We start from the raw sequence: 18,202 nt of genomic DNA, 5'->3' as shown, positions 1-18,202 counted from the left end.
AGTCAAGAAACAGGTAATGTCTTGTGAATATTAATTGACGTCTGACAGGCAGACCATTGACAAGTAGGTTATATATTCCAAAATGGCTGGCTATTAGCAATAGTCCCGTTATTGTTGGATGGTCTAAATCATAAAAAAAATGTTATTATTTTTTGTTACGCTTAAAATTCTATAAACAAATCATGTAAATGTATTTTTCATATTAGGTTAAAATTCAGCAATAAAATAAATTTAAGAACTTGTGTGTACCAAGTTGTGTAAGTATATTCTATGTTTGCAACATTGATTCCCACGCAATTAAAAAATAACCTTGCTCCCATTATCTGTGCCCACACAAAATCGAAAAAATAAAACAAAATGGCTCAGCCCGCGTAAAGTGACAATTGCGTGAGAACGGGATGTTGTACCGTTAACTTGACGTTTATTTTGCTATTTTTACACTGATGCTATGAATTGTCTATTTTTTACTCGTAATAAACGATTGTAGCTGTTATAAATGATTGATTCGAATCTTGATAGCTAAGTTTGATGTGGGCTTGTTCAACATTTTAAAACCATAAACAATGCTTTGAACTAAAGAGTCTCAATATGAAGTTTTAATATTTAAAAAATGGTTCGTTGTGGTACTTATTTTCGTAATTAGACCAACGTTAAAGGCAGTGATGAGTACAAAAGAAGACCATATCATCAAGAGGCTTGTTACATAGCCATTGAATGCATTTCAAACGGAGAAGCTAATTTAAATAATGACTTTGAAATGTCGCCTACGCATTTCACATTCCCACGGTGTTACGATAACGATAGATAACACATAATCCATAGAATAATTAAAGGTCTATGGATTTATATGAGAAACTTTCGTGGTATTCGAATCGTAAATATTATTTTGATTTGTGTACATAAACTTTCGAATAATCGATTTGAGGTCGGATATTTGTACCACTGCCATGCCGCTGCTAATGTCCTATTACATTTATAAAACAAATATTGTGTATTTGATTCTACTTAATTAAAAAAAAACTTTATTATTTTATTAATATATGAATGAGGTTGGGATTTCTTTGGCGGAAACCACAAGATCCGCTGCGTCCAGTTCTGCATCCCGTATCTGTGGTTTTCTCATTACCTTTCTGGGATAATTTATCTGTAATCTGTATATGGTATTTTAAAAACTAAATCACTGTTTTCTTTGTCAAGATGTGAAAGCTTAGACTTAAACTTTTATGTAAATAAACATAAAATAACAGACTCATAAATATTTTTCTATTTTAAAGTATTGTAAAGATGTTTTGCCTAGCTTTTAATAGAATCTCCCCGCGTTGCAATATAATCTCAAAAGAGGGTTGTCTCCCGCCGAATTGGACCGCCATTTTGAGTGCGGGGGTGTTGCCATGATAATTCGGTAACAACTGTCGCGAACAGATGTGGGCCCACGGGGATAAAGACTCTCTTGTCTATTGTTTATTTTTATGACATCTTGGGGGTGAAAGAATAATGAAGTTCTTAATTAGTTACTTAGAAGTACTACTATGTACTTGTAACTTAGAAAACTAATTTCGATAGGAATATCTATGATAGCAAGAAAATGTAAATATATAATCTATTGTATAATTTATTATTATTTTGAAAAAAAACATGCGTAAAAGATCTTATATAAAAGTAAGATTGGTTAAAACAATTCATTGGTGCTTCAACCTTTCTTAGGTCTAGGCCTCAGGTTTCTGTATTTGTTTTATGGTCATTTGTCTAATAAACAAGAAGGTAATCAGCCTCCTGCGCCTGACACACGCTGTCGACTTTTTGAGGTTTCGGTCTAAGGCAAGCCTCCTTCCTTCGTACCAGCGAATTCGTTCGTGGACAGCCCGGGATCGAACCTACGACCTCCCCTGAACATCATTGATAAACCCGGCGCATTTCTGGGTATATTTAATTTTTAAAATCAAGAAACAGAAGATCGATTTGCCTTATAATCAAGGGCTTAAGTAACAGTTAACTTTTAATAAAAGACCCTGAGTACGGCGCAAAAGAAATCGTTATTTAAATTTCGAATATTACAAAAAGGTAACGCAATAAATCTGACGTATTACCGTAAATATTTCTATCACCCTCTCTCTATCCTTAGATGTTAATGCACCGTCTCGTTCGTGCACTCACGCGAGCGTGCAACAATATCACGCGCGGTGGTTTTTTAGATCGTCACGCTTCGATTGTTTTATCACTGGCAACACTTCATGTACACGTATAAAACCTCCTTTAAGATCATAGTTCAGTTTAACAGATTAACAAAGACGACGTAACTTTGACAGGTCGTGAATTATCGCTTACTTTCGTGTATCGTGTATTTAAGCTATAATATATGTACAAGTCCATAATTTTGCGTAAGAAACTTTGCATCTGTTTCAATTGTGTTACATAACTTTATTAATACATATATCTGTTCCTAGGTTTTTATATATCCAGGGGGACTACAGTACTAATAATATATGGAAAGATTTGTATCAAAAATAATTTACCACGACTCAGGAAGTACGAGTAATATTTCAAAAATCATTTAAAATTAATCCGTCAAAAGTCGGGACAGGCAAATCTCAGCCTTGATATTTCTCCGTATAAGGAGATATGATTCACCAGCTTTGTGTAAAATATACTGAAAACCTTTTGGGAGTACGGTGACTCACAATGCTTTGTTTCAGGATAATTGTTGGCTGGATATATTGTGTTATATATGTAATAGGCATTTTGTGTCAAGGACTTTTTTGTTGACATTGATGTATTCTATTAATCTATGGTTAACTTTGCTCTATTGTCAGTAGTATCCACAGCGTATGCATAATAGTGTTTATTGTTATTTTTTTTAGTAAATTACATTATACACAAATATTTTAAACAATAATCGTTAAAATAATGCTATGGAAGTCTTCAAGAAAAGAGTGTAAGGTTTAAATAGGCCGGCAACGTAGTTGCGAGCATTTTGATAATATTAGAGTGGTAGTCTAAATATCAGATGAGCCGCCCCGTTTGCCTCAACTTATGTAATATATAAGAGAGTACCATTTCCTAAAAGCCTTCTAGTAATGTCTATGGGTATGGGTATCATTTAATATCATGAATCTTCTGCGTATGAACCCGTGTTATATTATTTAAGACTTGAATTGTTACATTAAATTGAATAAAGCATAGATGATATCAGTCACAGTCCATTTTAAAGCGAATCTAAAATATAATTGAATGTAAAAACTCATTCCTCGTTCTATTATTTATGGTTTGTCGGTCACGGTTTCCGATCTCGGGTCTATGACCGTTAGTGTTTCCATTCGAAATGTCAAGTTAAAGGGTTTTTAGTGTAGGAATATTGCTTTTTAGCCTGTGTTATTATGGCACAGTGGCGTACAAAGAGGTATGGGCCTCAATTTCTGTAGCAGTGCTGACCTTCATAATTAAATAGGTATACCAAGGGAGACTTACCGACGGCACAGATGGCGAGCAGACATTTCACGATCGACTTTGAGTCCTATTAACTTATCTCTAAAAATAAATAGACTATTTCATTTACTTGATAAATACGTTTAGTACTATATGGGGGAGGAGGAAGGGTCTTTTGATTTTCTTATTTGCTGATTACGTCAACAGTAATTTTTTACTTTTTACACATATAACCCACACATTGTCTATGCTTGGTATATGCAATTTCGCGGATTCCTATTCCTAACTAACTTATTCTGTCAAGATGGGGGGGGGGGGGGGTCAATTGCAGTAAACTTGCTTGCGTGATACTTGAAATACTGTATATGATTAATGATGTCCCTTCAATATTTTCCGTCCTTAAAGAAAATATCGTACCAATTCTTAAAAAGCCGGCAACGCACTCGCGAGCCTTCTGGCATTGATAGTACAAGGGAGGGCGGTGTTAGTTTTATTTTATGAAGTACCGCTTTGTTTAATTCGTCTAAATATAGAATATATGTTTTTATATGTTTTTAATAATAAAAATATGTTAGTCAAACAGATGCTAAGATAACTTTGTTGATATTAAACATGGTTCAATGTACGAGTTTATTTTCGGAGCTTATAAATTAATAGAGCTGAAAGCTTTGCTATACGAAAGTTTAGAGCGAATGCGTGGTAAGAAATTTTAGTTTAAAAGCTGGAACCAAAATCAATCATCGAAGATTTGTTTTAACGATGTTTAAAATAAAAATAAATAAATATGTATTATTGAATTATCCCGGCTTGCACGGGTGGAAGTGGTTTTTTTTTATCGTTTTATGCAGATATTGATAATTTATGTTCTTTAATATTGTTGCACATTTTTTGTTCTACCATCAATAGTTTTCGCAGCGCATGCGATGACAGATATTTTATCTTGGGATCTTGTTTGTTTTCTTGCAATTAAAATAGCATATAGTGATCTGTGATAATGTAGCATTTAAATGGTGAAATAATTTTTAAAATCGGTCCAGTACTATTTGAGCCAATTCGTTACAAACATATAAATCTTTCCTCTTTGTAATATTATTAGTGTATTAGTTTTAATTTCATATTTTACGAGTTGAATAAAAAATATTTGTTTTCTTCATATTTGTTCCTAAATCCTGTATCGTCTTATTTCACGCGGGCTTACTAGAACTGGCGGAAAAATTGTTAAGCGCTTTCCAAAGACAAATTATAGAGCTACATTGGTCATAGATAATTGTTGTTATTTAGTGATCGATGCATGGGTATTCGACCCCTCTTATACAGGGGTCGAACCCTAAGCGAATGTTCATAGACATTTTGTCACGCCAAGGGATATTAAAGTTGGACAATTGTCAAAGTTGTATACAGCAATGTTCTGTGGAAAAAATAAAAGCCTCTTGAAACTCTTCGGTTTTCAATTGTTAGTAATATTTGAAGTACATTGTCAATTATCAAAATTATATATCGTATTGTTCTGTGGATACATTAAAACAATCAATTCTAGTCAATTGTGGAGGTATTCTCTGAGAAGAGTCCTTCAAAGGCTGGCAACGAACCCATTAAAATGGGTGTAAATGGGTGTAAATGGGCTCTGTTGACTGCCCTTTATGGGTGCGTTTGCCCCAATATCTTAGGATAATTTAAACCCAAATTTATGGCCAAGAAAATCTTCGGTATTATCTGTACCATGTCGGACTACGAGTATTACATATAGATATAGACTATGATTGCGTCACGAATAATAGGAGTCACGGCTCGGCGCATGCGCATCCTGACAGGAATTGTTATTGAAGGGTGTTCAGTGGAGTGTTATGACTTTTTATAAACTTCCGTATTGGAATATTTATAGAATCATTATCTCTCGCACTGTAATATTACGTAACTCGCGTTTATGTTTGTTACGCTTTGTTCCAAATATGCCCATGCTCGAGTGTTTTTACAAAAATAGGTCTGTTCTAAGCCCTTAATTGATTGGATTTTAATTTAATTACATTTGATATTCGTGTGTACAAATTTAAATAAATTTATTATAAGCAAATAATAAAGTGTTTTGTGTTCCAAATATGCCCATGCAAAAGTTCTAGCGAGAATAGCTCCGCTATCGACAGATGCATCTATTACCAGATCTAGTGCACTCATGACGTCAAATAGTAAATATAGCATGCACCAGGAAGACAGTGACGCAAAACGCGACATTTAACACTGTTTGTTTTGTAATTCTGTGGTTTATTTGCATATTTTCTATGTAACAAGAATTTACGGCCATGGCGATGACGTCACACATTAAAACGCGCTAACGAAGTATTTTCAGTTATTTAGTAGTTCCACTGGTCGAGGATGCTCTCTTTCCCCCGGCGACGGACCAAGCCGAGGTTCGAGTCTCACAGGAGACGCCCTTGCGCAAGTCGCGGGAACCACACCCTTTCAGGCCGAGCTAAGCTCGCCAAGACAGCCCTTGCTGAGCGGTAAAGGCCCTTAAGGCCAACAGCGAGATTCCATAACAACAAAAAAGGATTCTCTCTTGGTTTGGTTTAAAGGTTGGTCGTTGGAAATGTTTACGATCCTTCCACACCTATTCTTTGTATATCCATAGCTGATTTCCACCTTTAGAGGAAAGTCAAATTTGAAATGAGGATTGCCACAATTAAGGGATGCAGTTGAGGCAACCTTAAACTTAAAGTAAAGAAATAAGAACCATAACTCGTTTAGTCCAAAATCGTTTAGTTTGAAAAGTCAAGGGTCGTTAAACGTTTTATAAATAGCAACACTAATAGATACCAGTGTTGCAATATCTATATTAGGTGTAGGCACGTGGCCAAATTCATTGTTAATATTAGCAACACTGCAATTAATTAGAAGCGTTTAGGGCGAGGGTTGCATTTTCTATTGTGATTATTTTTATTAAAAAGGGTCGTTACTGCCTAACTGCTTTGTTCTACTAGATATTACAGAAAATTTCCGTTGCCTATTTGGTATAAATATCTTTAGCGCAATTCAAATTCAAAAATTGAAAAACGCAAGAACTTATATTTTTATTGTCTATGGTAACTTATATAGCATCTGTGCATAGAATCTCTGGATCTTTATTCAAGTCTATTGTTACATTAACGTACTTTAAATATCGAATTACATCCCGTTTTGGGGTCGAAATTCAAAATCTACGGATCTACTTCCGTCGGAAGTGAGCCCACCCTCTCACCAGGTGAGATTTCCCCTTATTACTTTTTTCCTAAAATCCTATGAGAATAAATCTATTCAGTTAAAAGGGGCTTGAGGTAATATTTTTTTTAACAATATACATTATATTTTAATATTTCGCGAATCAAAAGTTCAAGCTGGTACACTACATTAACTAATTAGTACTAGTAATTAATTAAGTGGCAACATTTGCATAAGCGGGAAGTACTTATGATTTTTACCCCACAGTTGGGTATTGTCGTCGCACGTGTCACTTCCTCCCCTATTTACTAGGAACAAAAATGTCCAGGAAGTGTAATTAATAATGAAAGTCCTATATCCCATCGTGTATGGCGGGCTTTTTGACATATTCTATATATCTACAAATGTTCCACGTTTAAAATGTCTGTGGTATCTTATACATATAGACGCGGTTTAATCAAAGCGTTTTCGTTAAGCAAATTATTAATTGATCGAATATATACAACAGCGAGCTGAGTCGTTGTTATCTATTTAATTAGTATTTGGATAAATGTTTCTGGATTGGGAAAATACCATAAATATATCTTATTCAAAGTGGTATGGTCTAAAAACTTAAGCCTGGCCACAGGCGAATAATAAAAGAAAAAAATACTTAATACTGTATTATTAATCAGTTGTCTCTCAATATCACAGACAAAGACGAAAGCTTATAACGAATCATTCTATCTAAAGTTTACGTAAATTTAGATACTACGAATTACGAAACGGTATATTAAATATTAAAATTAACAGCGATATAAATTATTTTTAATAATTTCTAATAAATTGCGTTCTACATACTAATAATGTCTTATAAAACTCATAAGTGCTAGAAAATGGCGGCGATGCAAGCTGACAGCGCATCTGCCGCGCAGGTGGCAGACATCTTGAGTTTAACTTGGGGGGAGACATTATCTATGACACTTGGGTAAATGAGGGGAACACGATAAGAATTTGGCTGCAAATGCCCTAAGTACACAGATATATCCATTAGCTACAGACTACAAATCGCGGAACGAATGAGGTTTTTGTTTTATAGGCTAATATATAGTCAATTCTCAGTGCCAGCAAGTATATTATTCAGGGATAATGTAGTATTTTAATAGTGAAATCGTAGTAATTCTCATTTAGTAACAAAATTCTACAACGGTTTGAATCGTGATTTATATACATAATTATAATTAATGACAAAACACAATAAAAAAATACGCACTAATACTAAGTTATTAATTTATTTCGTTAGACGATTGGTTAACTTATATTATACATTTAAAAAAGCAATGAGAACAAAGATATATCCAAAACCAATACATAAGATATACAAAAAGTTTCGAACGAAAAAAGAAAGAAACGTAATACCTATTTCGGCTGAGTTGTGTGATGGTGTGAAAGTGAGAATGTGACGGGTTTGCTCATGATGCAGATGTAATAAACTCCCTAACTCATCTTCTTTTGTTACAGCACCCCGGACTACCTGTACTGGTGGAACGCCGAACAATCTTCCACCTCTCACCTTCCATTCTGTCCATGGTGAGAACATTCGCATCTCCAGAGATGGAAGTATTGCACGGCGTGTTGAATCCTTCTGCAAGGGCGTCGCGTTTAGTGCCAGACCTGTGCGAGTTAATGAAAAGGTAATAATTCTTGTTGAAGATAACAATAATGTTACATAAAGTCAGGAAGTGTATCAAGGGATTGGCGGTGATTTCATTTTTAACCAATAATCGTTTACTATTCCGAGGTTCGAACCTACGACCTCAGTCGCATGCTTAAGCCGACACAGCTGGTATAAATATAAAGTTGTGCTTAATAAAAATCTTGTTTTCAGATTTGCATTCGATTCATCGAAGTTTCGGACAGTTGGAGTGGCGTCATCAGATTTGGCTTCACCTCCCACAATCCAGAAACTCTGCCTCATCCGATACCAAAATACGCTTGTCCGGACCTCACCAACAAACCTGGCAGTTGGGCAAAGGCTTTAGGGGAGAGGTTCTACGATAAAGACAATCTATTACACTACTATGTTACGTCCAATGGCGACGTCCATTTCGGAATCAATGGCGAAGACAAAGGCTGCTTCTTCTCCAACGTGGACACTCGCAGCCCTCTATGGGCTCTGGTAGATGTTTACGGTAACTGCACAGCCGTACAATTCGTAGATCCAAGGATGCCCCAAGCCACTCACGTCTCACCGGTTACCGAGGACAGGTTAATCGGCAGCATGCGATCGTTATCAGTGGAGGAACCATTGCCAATACCGAGATACAAGAACCCCTTAGCGCCCCTAAACCTTCATAGAATGACAGGCCGAAATGTCCAGTTCGTCAACGAGAGGGGAATCGCCGCACGTGTCCCGTCAGAGTTCTGCCAGGGCTACGTCTTCACAGCGCGTCCGATGCGACCCGGCCAAACGATCATCGTGCAAATCCTATCTACAGATGCAGAATATTCTGGAAGTTTAGCTATTGGCCTGACGTCTTGCGATCCGGCTACCCTCAGGACATGCGACTTGCCAGATGATGCTGAACAACTTTTGGATCGACCCGAGTACTGGGTTGTTAGAAGGGATGCGGCGAACGATCTGAGAAGGGGAGACGAGCTGGCCGTCACTCTTACCTTTGATGGAGAGGTTCGAATTGGCGTTAATGGATCGGCGCCTATAACAGTGATGCACGTGGATCATACGTTGAAGTTGTGGGCGTTTGTGGATATATATGGCGCGACTCAGAAAGTCAGGATGCTGACGTCACAAGTGATGCAAGCGCAGACGCCGCCGCAGCAGTTGCGAGTCCTGACGCGTTCTGCAGCCCCAATTGCAGGTACCAACGGCGGGACTGTGCTGGTCGTCAGTCTGCCACCTCAAAATGGAGCTCAGAATGCTGCCAACCATCAGCAGGGCTTGACCTTGGCCAGCGCTCATTATATTGAGGTGAGTTTCTCAATTATCTTCTCATTCAACGAATTGACTTCTAGAAAATGGGTGATCTTAATTCATTGTAGAATTTCTTAATATGAACTCTTAAAGTTATATAAACTGAATGTTTAATAACATAATTTTCTTTACAGCCAATCCAATCATCGTCCCAAGTGTGCGTCACAAGTCTGCCGATAGCATCTCAATCTCAGACATGCTCATCTTACCAACGTCCAAGAGAAGTTTGCTCCACAAGCCAAAACAACTCTAACGAACAAGTCCGCTTACCAAACGGCCACTCAGAAATAAGATTGGACCGATATCAAAATGGTCCTTCAACCAGCCGACCGTCCACATCGCACCAACCAATATACTCAGTCATCGGAGAAGGGCTCACAGGCACAGAGTGCACAATCTGCTACGAAAACCCAATCGATAGTGTTCTATATATGTGTGGACATATGTGTATGTGCTATAGGTGTGCGGTGCAACAATGGAGGGGCAAAGGGGGCGGTCAGTGCCCCCTCTGTAGAGCACAGATAAAAGATGTCATACGCACTTACAAGTCGTGAGTCTGTGGTCATTTGACAGTTGTCACTGTCAATCTCGAATGCCAAAAACGAGGTTTTGTATATAAACCATGACAGATTGTAATATATTTGAGTAATTTAGATTTAGGACACATAAATGGAGTATTACTATAATATTTAATCTATGACAGCTTGACACAATAAAGCACAATTTAATAATGAAATAAAAATTCTGTGAAATGTTTAATTGCACTAGGTTTTAAGGTATACTCGAGGTTTTAAACTTCTATGAGAGTTAGCTATGCTAGGCAAATAGGGTTCCTAGGATGTACTAAACTTAGGGCATATAGGCTGCAACATCGACGTCCTCATTCGTGATATTGCATTTATTATACGATTTTCTACTAAACAATAAAGCTATACAGAGACAATTTTAAGCGGGAACTGTCATCTGTCACTCGATTTTGACAGTTCGCGCCTAAACTTGACCGAGTTCCTCGTAAATCCCTCGTTTGATGTTTGTTTTTAAATTTGATAGATTTTTCGTATTAGCTACAAATTTGAATTTAAAAATATCCGTGTGGTAAAAAGTGGTGATGCTTCTAAAAAATTTCGGTTAACATAGCTAATTATTAACGAATTGTTTAGAAAATCATCGTTCGTGTTATAGGAATTTCAGTTTTATAAATCAGGAATTGATATTAACCATTCCTATCTGCTCAAGTTTCTAGGCATATCATTTAATGCATATTGTGTTCAACAGTTTCCACAACACTACAACATAATTTTATAAAACATTTACATTATAATTTTAAATGAAAAATGTATCGTCAAAACAGTCCTTTTCTAAACTAAATAAGCCTAATTGTACTCTTTTAACTGAAGCACTCTATTTCTCTCTTTCTGTGTAATTGTGTTAACACTATGAAAAGAGAGCACTATTGTTTAAATGGTACAATTATTTTTATTAAATGTTAATGAATACTTTCCTATATTATTGGAGTGTTTTGAAATTTTGATTCAATCCTTTCAATTCTGTTTTTTCTATAATCATTCCTATTTTTAATACAGCCAGTATGTTAACTGTATCTCGGATTTGACTTTATTATTTATTGATAGTGTAAGATTATTTTAATTATTGGGTACAGCCATTTTGACATTCCACTCAAAATGTCTGTATTCGATGTGTATTTTACCAAAACAATGTGACCAGTAATGATTTTAAACCAAATTATTTTTTGTTAATGTGACATTTTATATTAATTTATGGGATATTAAGTGCAGGATATTTGCTGTTAATTGATGCTAATTAATTTTAATGTGTATTTACAAATTTATGAATACATTTTAACACACTCAATAATATATATTTCAAATAGATCAAATGTTTTTACAGATTGTGTAACATTAACTTTCATAAACATGTATTTCTGTGTAATGGTGGTTATTGTAAAACCTAGATGGAATATCCTGTGCTTATGACATAATTTTAATTGCAATTAATTGTAGGCAGGTACTAGGTCTTACTAAATAAGCCTCAAATATATGTTAAGACCGTAAAGGTACCAAGTTTGTGATAAGTTTTATTTTTTAATGGTCACTGTATAGCGTTGTCATCTAGTCGTTAGTAATTTATTTTTTTCTTTCAAAATTTCATTTGATTTCAATGTTGGCATTTAGATTAAGTTTACAAATAAAATGGTTATCAAAATTATTTTTTGTTTTTATACATACCTTTTAAATTAAAAATATGAGGGATGAGTCTACTCCAACTCTCAAAAAGTTATTTATAAATTGAAGTATAGAAATACAGAGCTGAGTGGCTTTATGATCCACTGTTTCATGTATTGACTTATAAAATTATTATTAACTCAATACATAAAAGATTATTACGGATACACAATAAAACAAAACAGTGGACAAAAATAAAAAAAGACAATGTTATTTTAATTACATGAGAATAAAAAATATTAGACTTAATATTAGACATTGCCTAATATAACTGAGAGTTTGCTTGAGTTTGAGTTGTGAGTTGAGCTTGAGAGTAGGTACCGTGCTGTGTAATTTTATGTTCATACCTCTCCCTGAATTGTTATAAGAACTTTAAGCTTAATTTTTATGGGACTTTGAGCGCCCTCTGTTATTTTCATGGTAAACAGTAGTTAAATAAAAAAGACCTAAAAAAAATAATCTTTTGAGTTCGTTAAGTGACTCATATTCAAGCAAAATTTATTTTAATCATACTGAGTTGACTTATAATGTTACTACGTCTTAATAGATATTAAAACTGAATTTATTTTAACGCCATCTGTTACTATAAAAATTCATTTAAAATTAGAATCGTTTTAATGCCCTCTATAACTTTTTAGTAAATTAAATGGAGCAAAACAAAGACACAAAACTAAATTAAATAAAACGGTTATTTTGTGATAACTATGTCTCTCATGTATTATTGTTATAAATAGATATTTATTACAATAATACAAGTTTTAGATAAATACTTTAAACTGTTAGAGGTGATGCTAATTAAAAAGCAGCGAAATTACGTTACAAATATTTGATGAAATAATCGATTTATAGTTTATAATCAAATTTAAACTTTATGTCCCAGGAATTTTAATCGTACACATTAATATTAATTTATATTCAGGTACATACAAACGACCCTATTAAAAGCAACGCTCTTGTCAGTTTCTGAACGTTACCGTTAAACTTTTTTTATAAGCGTCATGGCAGTGTGACCACTAACGACAGTAGTATGAAATCGTGGTAAATTTGTGTTATAGCGATACTTTATTTTCATTTTAGATATAATTAAAACTTATTTGATATAAATTGCTCATAATGAGCAATTTATATCAAATGGTTTAAACTATAAAAAATCGTGTTTAAAAATCTGTGGTTAAAAATATTTTCTATATGTTGCAGTTAAAGGAAATATGAGTGTTAACACTGCTAAGCGTCAGAACAGATCACAGATGAATAATGGGGTACTTTTGTTATTATTAAGCGTATAACCTTTATTTTCGCTTTTATTTCTAACAATAAACATTACAAATCGAATGAATTAGTGCAAAATATTGTTAAGTTTGGAATTATATTCCAACCACCGTCGAATTTTATGACTCAAGGTAAGTTTTTCATTCATAAATAATATAGAATTAAATTAATTCGTTCTCTAGGTACCCAAGTTTTATTAGCATGTGTTGTATTTCACGAGTTAATTATAGGTATCTGTTTTAATATAAACGCCATTTTGATACTATTTCTTTATTTATTCGGCATTATTGATCCTAATCTAAAAGGTACGTATACATTTTTAACTGTATTCTTATGTAAATGTCCTAGTTAATATCTATTGTTAATAAAAGTTGTTAGTCGCCTTACTACTCGTGTGACGGAAACTTTGACTCATTATTTACAGTTATTTTTGTGTACTTTCATAATAAAATGTCAGTTCCTGATTGACATTGATAAAAATTCATTAGACATTAGTATTTAACGCCGAAAGCTTGAAGTAATCACTAATCGCAAATATATTTACGCGAACAATTTGAAAGGAAATTTTTCTACTTTCATTCCTTTTGAATTTTAACATTTAAGTATATATTAGAAAAACGTGTATTTTCTAACTTGGATTGAGTTTCCAACTTCCTTGAAGTAAGCTTGGTTTAAGTTATGCATTTAGATTATGTGGGTGTCAAAAACATATTTTGTTATTAATATTGATTGGTATCAACTTAAATTAATTATAGAGTTTTGAAATTCTCAGTATTGTATTATTACAAAAAGAAGTAAACAGTTGATTATTTTAACAGTGTTTTCTATTTCTGGACATATATGTATTTGTCTTACATTATTTAGAGTGTCTTTCTTGTACAAGTGCAATATTTTGAACTAAGTATATTTTGTAAATATTTATAAGAAATTAATAACAAACAAGTGTTTGACAAACAAGAACTTTGACATACTTTTATTTGCCTAGACAATTTAGACAAACTTTTCATAAATTAATTCTCATTACAGATGTTCTGCTTACAAGAGAAGGAGTTGCATTCTGATCCATTTAATGAAAAGGATCCCCTGGAAAGTCACAACCTCACAGACTCAAGTGATGATGAACCTACAGCCAAAAGACTTAAATATGACTCGGAACTCAACCTTAAAGTATACCAGATACCCACCTTTAATACACCAAAATCACTATCAATCTATCCTATACCTTCAAATACTCTCTCTAATTCACTGCCTAAGTTTGTTAACAACCCATTAAATTTAGCAAATCCGTTAGATTTAGCTGCTAATGTTAATAATGTAGTGAAGTCCTTGCAAAGTAGATATTCATTGCCTTCAAAGTTGATGATAACTCCGGTGCCTAAGACTGATGGAGAGATAGTAAGATATAAAAAAAATGGTGAAGTAGCAAAGAAGAGAGGGCCACCTAAAGGATATAAACGGAAGCCAAAGGAACTATCTCAGAGTTTTACTAATGGCACTGTGTTACAGGTACGCTTAATTGTCTTTTATTGAAGCCAAAGTTATTATTAATTTTCTGTATGTTCTACATATTACAATTTCTACATTGACTTAGATGTTAGAGAATTAATATTAGCTACTGAATCACTTACTTACATGTATATTGTCACATAAGTTCTGTGCAAGTAACTTCTAGTCATTTTTATTTTATTTCAAGATTTAGTTTTTGTATGAAGTCATTCTGGTTGACCTGCAAAACAATTTTGATCTGTAAACTATTGTTAGTTTTACGGCCTATCTCTTCCTTCTTCTTAAATTTTATATTAGTGTTATTTAGGTATACATTAGTAAGGCTTGATAACTTGCAATATTATGCTAAGTCATTTTTTAATAAATTTACCTTAATTTACAGCAAACAAAAAACAAAATACTGACAAGTCTCCTAGCGACAAACAACACAACGGTGACAACAGTTGATCCAATCCCAGAAGTAGCCGCACCAGTTATAAGCGAACCTATAAAATTACCACCAGGTAATTCAAGACTCTTAATAATTATTCTGTTCCATAAACTTGTGTTGTTACTTAATGGGGACTGACATATTTCTGCATCTATTTCAATTATAATTTACCTTCAGAAGAGAATTAAGTCTTGTGTGCCTGACATATATGAAGCTTTAATATGACTTATTCTCAGGGAGATCTATGATCCATGCCAATTGCTCATAATATAGTTATGGAATAAGTTTAAGGAACTAAATATTATGACACTATCTGGGCAATATATTCTTGAAGCCTTGTTATATGTACAAGTATGCACAAAAAAATATAAACAATTTTAAAACTAATGTAGACTTACACTGTATAATATGCAAAATATAACTAATTTAAGTATTCAACTAACCAGGCTCAGAATATAAACCACTCCTTCGTAGTTTGTTGTAAAAAAGTATTATATTGTATTACGTTTTAACCAAGTGAAATTATAGAATTATGACTCAATAAGCTCTTGTTAAATGTAATTAATCAATTCAACAAATTATAAATTTGACGAATATTTAAATGATCCTTATCCTTGGGATTGATTTGCTCCAGTTAAAAACTTAGGGATTAAAAATTGTGGGGGAAAGTTTCTTGTCTGCTCTACTCCCTTGACTGTGAAGTAGTAAATTTTAATTTAGAATTAATTTTATTTCTTTTGACTACTATTACCTTACTGTAAGAAAGTATAATGAAATACAATTATTACAGGTGTAGAGTTAGTAGAACTCTACTTGGATCCCGAAGACTGGTTCCCAACTGAACCTTATCGTATGACATTCAGCCGGAAAAAGAATCCCAAGTGGAAGAACTTTCCTTATCGCTGTGAACATTGTTTTAAGGTATTTATACTAAATTATATACTATACTATATTTAATACTGAGGCAATCTATTGATTGTAAATTTTTATATATGTAATATAAAATAATATAGTATAAGTATAATTTTATAATATAAAATTTTACAAATTTCCAGGGTTACCGAGTGGCATCGACTCTCATCAGTCATGCGGCAGAACGGCACGGCTCAGTGCCAAAAGACCTGGCCATACCATGCCCCTGTTGTCCTCACGTGTCGCTGCGGCGGAAGCAGCACAAGAAACATTTGGAAACACACGCCAGCAGGAAACATAGGATATTCTGTCTCTATTGTTTACCTCCTAGTAAGTAATTAAAAAAAAAATCTTGTGTCTTTGACATCATATCGCCCTTGTCCTCAGGTAAAGTGATATATATAACGACTAACTTAAACCAAACATTGTGATACCGCTGACCATAGACACTCACAACAGTGATACTGATGCCCATAGACACTCATAACAGTGATACCGCTGCCCGTAGACACTCACAACAGTAATACTGATGCCCATAGACACTCACAACAGTGATACTGATGCCCATAGACACTCACAACAGTGATACTGATGCCCATAGACACTCACAACAGTGATACTGATGCCTATAGACACTCATAACAGTGATACCGCTGCCCGTAGACACTCACAACAGTAATACTGATGCCCATAGACACTCACAACAGTGATACTGATGCCCATAGACACTCACAACAGTGATACTGATGCCCATAGATACTCATAACAGTGATACCGCTGCCCATAGACACTCACAACAGTGATACCGCTGCCCATAGACACTCTTGATTGAGATCCTTTGATGTAAGCAGTTTTAATATGATTAGTGATTCCAAAACAGTCTTCCTTCAATTGTATTATTAAACCTTTATGTTATGTTTATCTGTGTATATAAATACAGTAAATGCATTAAAAATGAGCAATTCATAACATTAAAACATACAAAAAAAAATGTTTTTCACATTTAAATACAGATCAGAAATCTGTGACCACAACCTAGATTCTACTCTAAAATTGCTGAATGGTTTTTTCGAGAGCTGTCAATTTTATTTATGAAGTTTGACACATTTGACAGCAAGACGAAATTGTGACTGATATGGGGCCGTTCAGGTCTTACGTTAGCACTTAGCCCCCCCCCCTATAGTGGGGGTATATAGGGGGCTATCTTATTTAATGATTACGTCGACAGTAATTACATATTTTTCACATATATTGTCTATGCTTATATTAATAATTCACTATCCAGGATTCATGCCACAAATTAATGCGTTTTTATACAACTATTTTTAACTTAGCTTCTTTTTGTATACAAGAGGACGTGAGGGGTGGTAATAAATTGTAATAAATCTGGCATAAACAAACCTGTAGCATTGTTTAAAATTATCTTTACAGATGAAACATCCGAGCCCTTTGTTAAAGAGCCGGTGAAATATCCTTTCGACAAATTCCCACAGTACTGGTATGCGTCTGAAGAATCCTTAAGACTCCATAAGAAAAGAAAACATCCCTACGCAGCCATGTTTAATTACAACTGGTTCGGCACATGGGCGGATTATCAACCGAACAGCTAAGTGTATAAGTTATAAAAAATTTAAGTTATACATTATATATAATTTGTTTAGTTATACATTTTATATAAGTTCTTAAATAAATAGAAAACTTTTACTTATATTTTAGTAATTATAAGGTGATATTGTGTGAATTAAATTTTAGACAATGATTTTTAAACTTCTTTCACGATTCATCGTGTATACATTTAATTAAAACCGATCATATAATTGCATGATGGTTTAAAACTAACTAATAGATTCATTATACATTCATTATTTTCTTTAATAAAATGTATAATTTCGTTTTAAAAGTCAATTCAATGTATAATTTTTCAAATTTTCTATCTTAAATTTTGTTTTTAATATTTGACAGCAGTGATGCCAACTTGGGAGATTTCCCCACAAGTTTAGGGAAAATCTTATGTCCAAGGGGACATACAATAATACTTTACATTTATATTAAGCCTAGAATTCAACCAAACTAAAACATATAAACTCCAAGCGAGGCTATATCTGAAATATAAAAAATATATAATACTCCTAGATTGAATTTTTTAACTGTTTTTTTTTTTACTTTAGATGACCTATGGGAAACATTCTGTAAAAGTTGGCATTATTTACTCGATCGATGTTCATTCAGAATCGAGACTCCCGTTCATAAGTATTT

The 18,202-nt window shown here is 33.9% G+C and overlaps 2 protein-coding genes across 6 annotated transcripts in view; both read left to right on the top strand.

Annotated features, from left to right (window-relative positions):
• The window catches only part of LOC110995976 (protein neuralized), a 30,811-nt gene extending 18,999 nt beyond the window's left edge, over window positions 1-11,812 (top strand). For all 3 annotated transcript variants that reach the window (XM_022263455.2, XM_022263446.2, XM_045633675.1), the window contains exons 2-4: window positions 8,116-8,288; window positions 8,483-9,583; window positions 9,721-11,812. In XM_022263455.2, coding sequence (XP_022119147.1) covers window positions 8,116-8,288; window positions 8,483-9,583; window positions 9,721-10,140 — 1,694 coding nt within the window. In that variant the 3' untranslated portion in view covers window positions 10,141-11,812. The remainder of the gene's footprint in view (window positions 1-8,115; window positions 8,289-8,482; window positions 9,584-9,720) is intronic.
• Window positions 11,813-13,058: 1,246 nt separating this feature from the next.
• On the top strand, window positions 13,059-17,799 carry LOC110995988. Of its 3 annotated transcripts, none has more exons than XM_022263468.2 (6): window positions 13,059-13,229; window positions 14,125-14,604; window positions 14,987-15,107; window positions 15,825-15,955; window positions 16,090-16,276; window positions 17,378-17,799. In XM_022263468.2, the coding sequence occupies exons 2-6, from the start codon at window positions 14,125-14,127 to the stop codon at window positions 17,554-17,556; spliced, it is 1,098 nt and encodes a 365-aa protein (XP_022119160.2). In that variant the 5' UTR covers window positions 13,059-13,229; the 3' UTR covers window positions 17,557-17,799. The 3 variants fall into 3 exon arrangements, with proteins under 3 accessions (XP_022119160.2, XP_045489562.1, XP_022119168.2); XM_045633606.1 differs by lacking the exon at window positions 13,059-13,229 and adding an exon at window positions 13,324-13,403; XM_022263476.2 differs by lacking the exon at window positions 13,059-13,229 and adding an exon at window positions 13,613-13,758.
• The last annotated feature ends 403 nt before the right edge of the window (window positions 17,800-18,202 follow it).

The sequence above is a fragment of the Pieris rapae genome, chromosome 24, assembly GCF_905147795.1.
Source record: "Pieris rapae chromosome 24, ilPieRapa1.1, whole genome shotgun sequence".
Classification (NCBI taxonomy): domain Eukaryota; kingdom Metazoa; phylum Arthropoda; class Insecta; order Lepidoptera; family Pieridae; genus Pieris; species Pieris rapae.
The sequence above is the reverse complement of the archived record's forward strand: the minus strand, read 5'-3'. Positions and strand labels throughout refer to the sequence as shown.

What these genes read in the sequence shown, in the direction of transcription:
- LOC110995988 (XM_022263468.2), top strand. Translation starts at nt 14,125, where the DNA reads ATGTTCTGCTTACAAGAGAAGGAGTTGCATTCTGATCCATTTAATGAA. An exon ending in GCTGTGAACATTGTTTTAAG is followed by an intron (nt 15,956 to 16,089) that starts GTATTTATACTA and finishes ACAAATTTCCAG; the next exon opens with GGTTACCGAGTGGCATCGAC. An exon ending in TCTCTATTGTTTACCTCCTA is followed by an intron (nt 16,277 to 17,377) that starts GTAAGTAATTAA and finishes TTATCTTTACAG; the next exon opens with ATGAAACATCCGAGCCCTTT.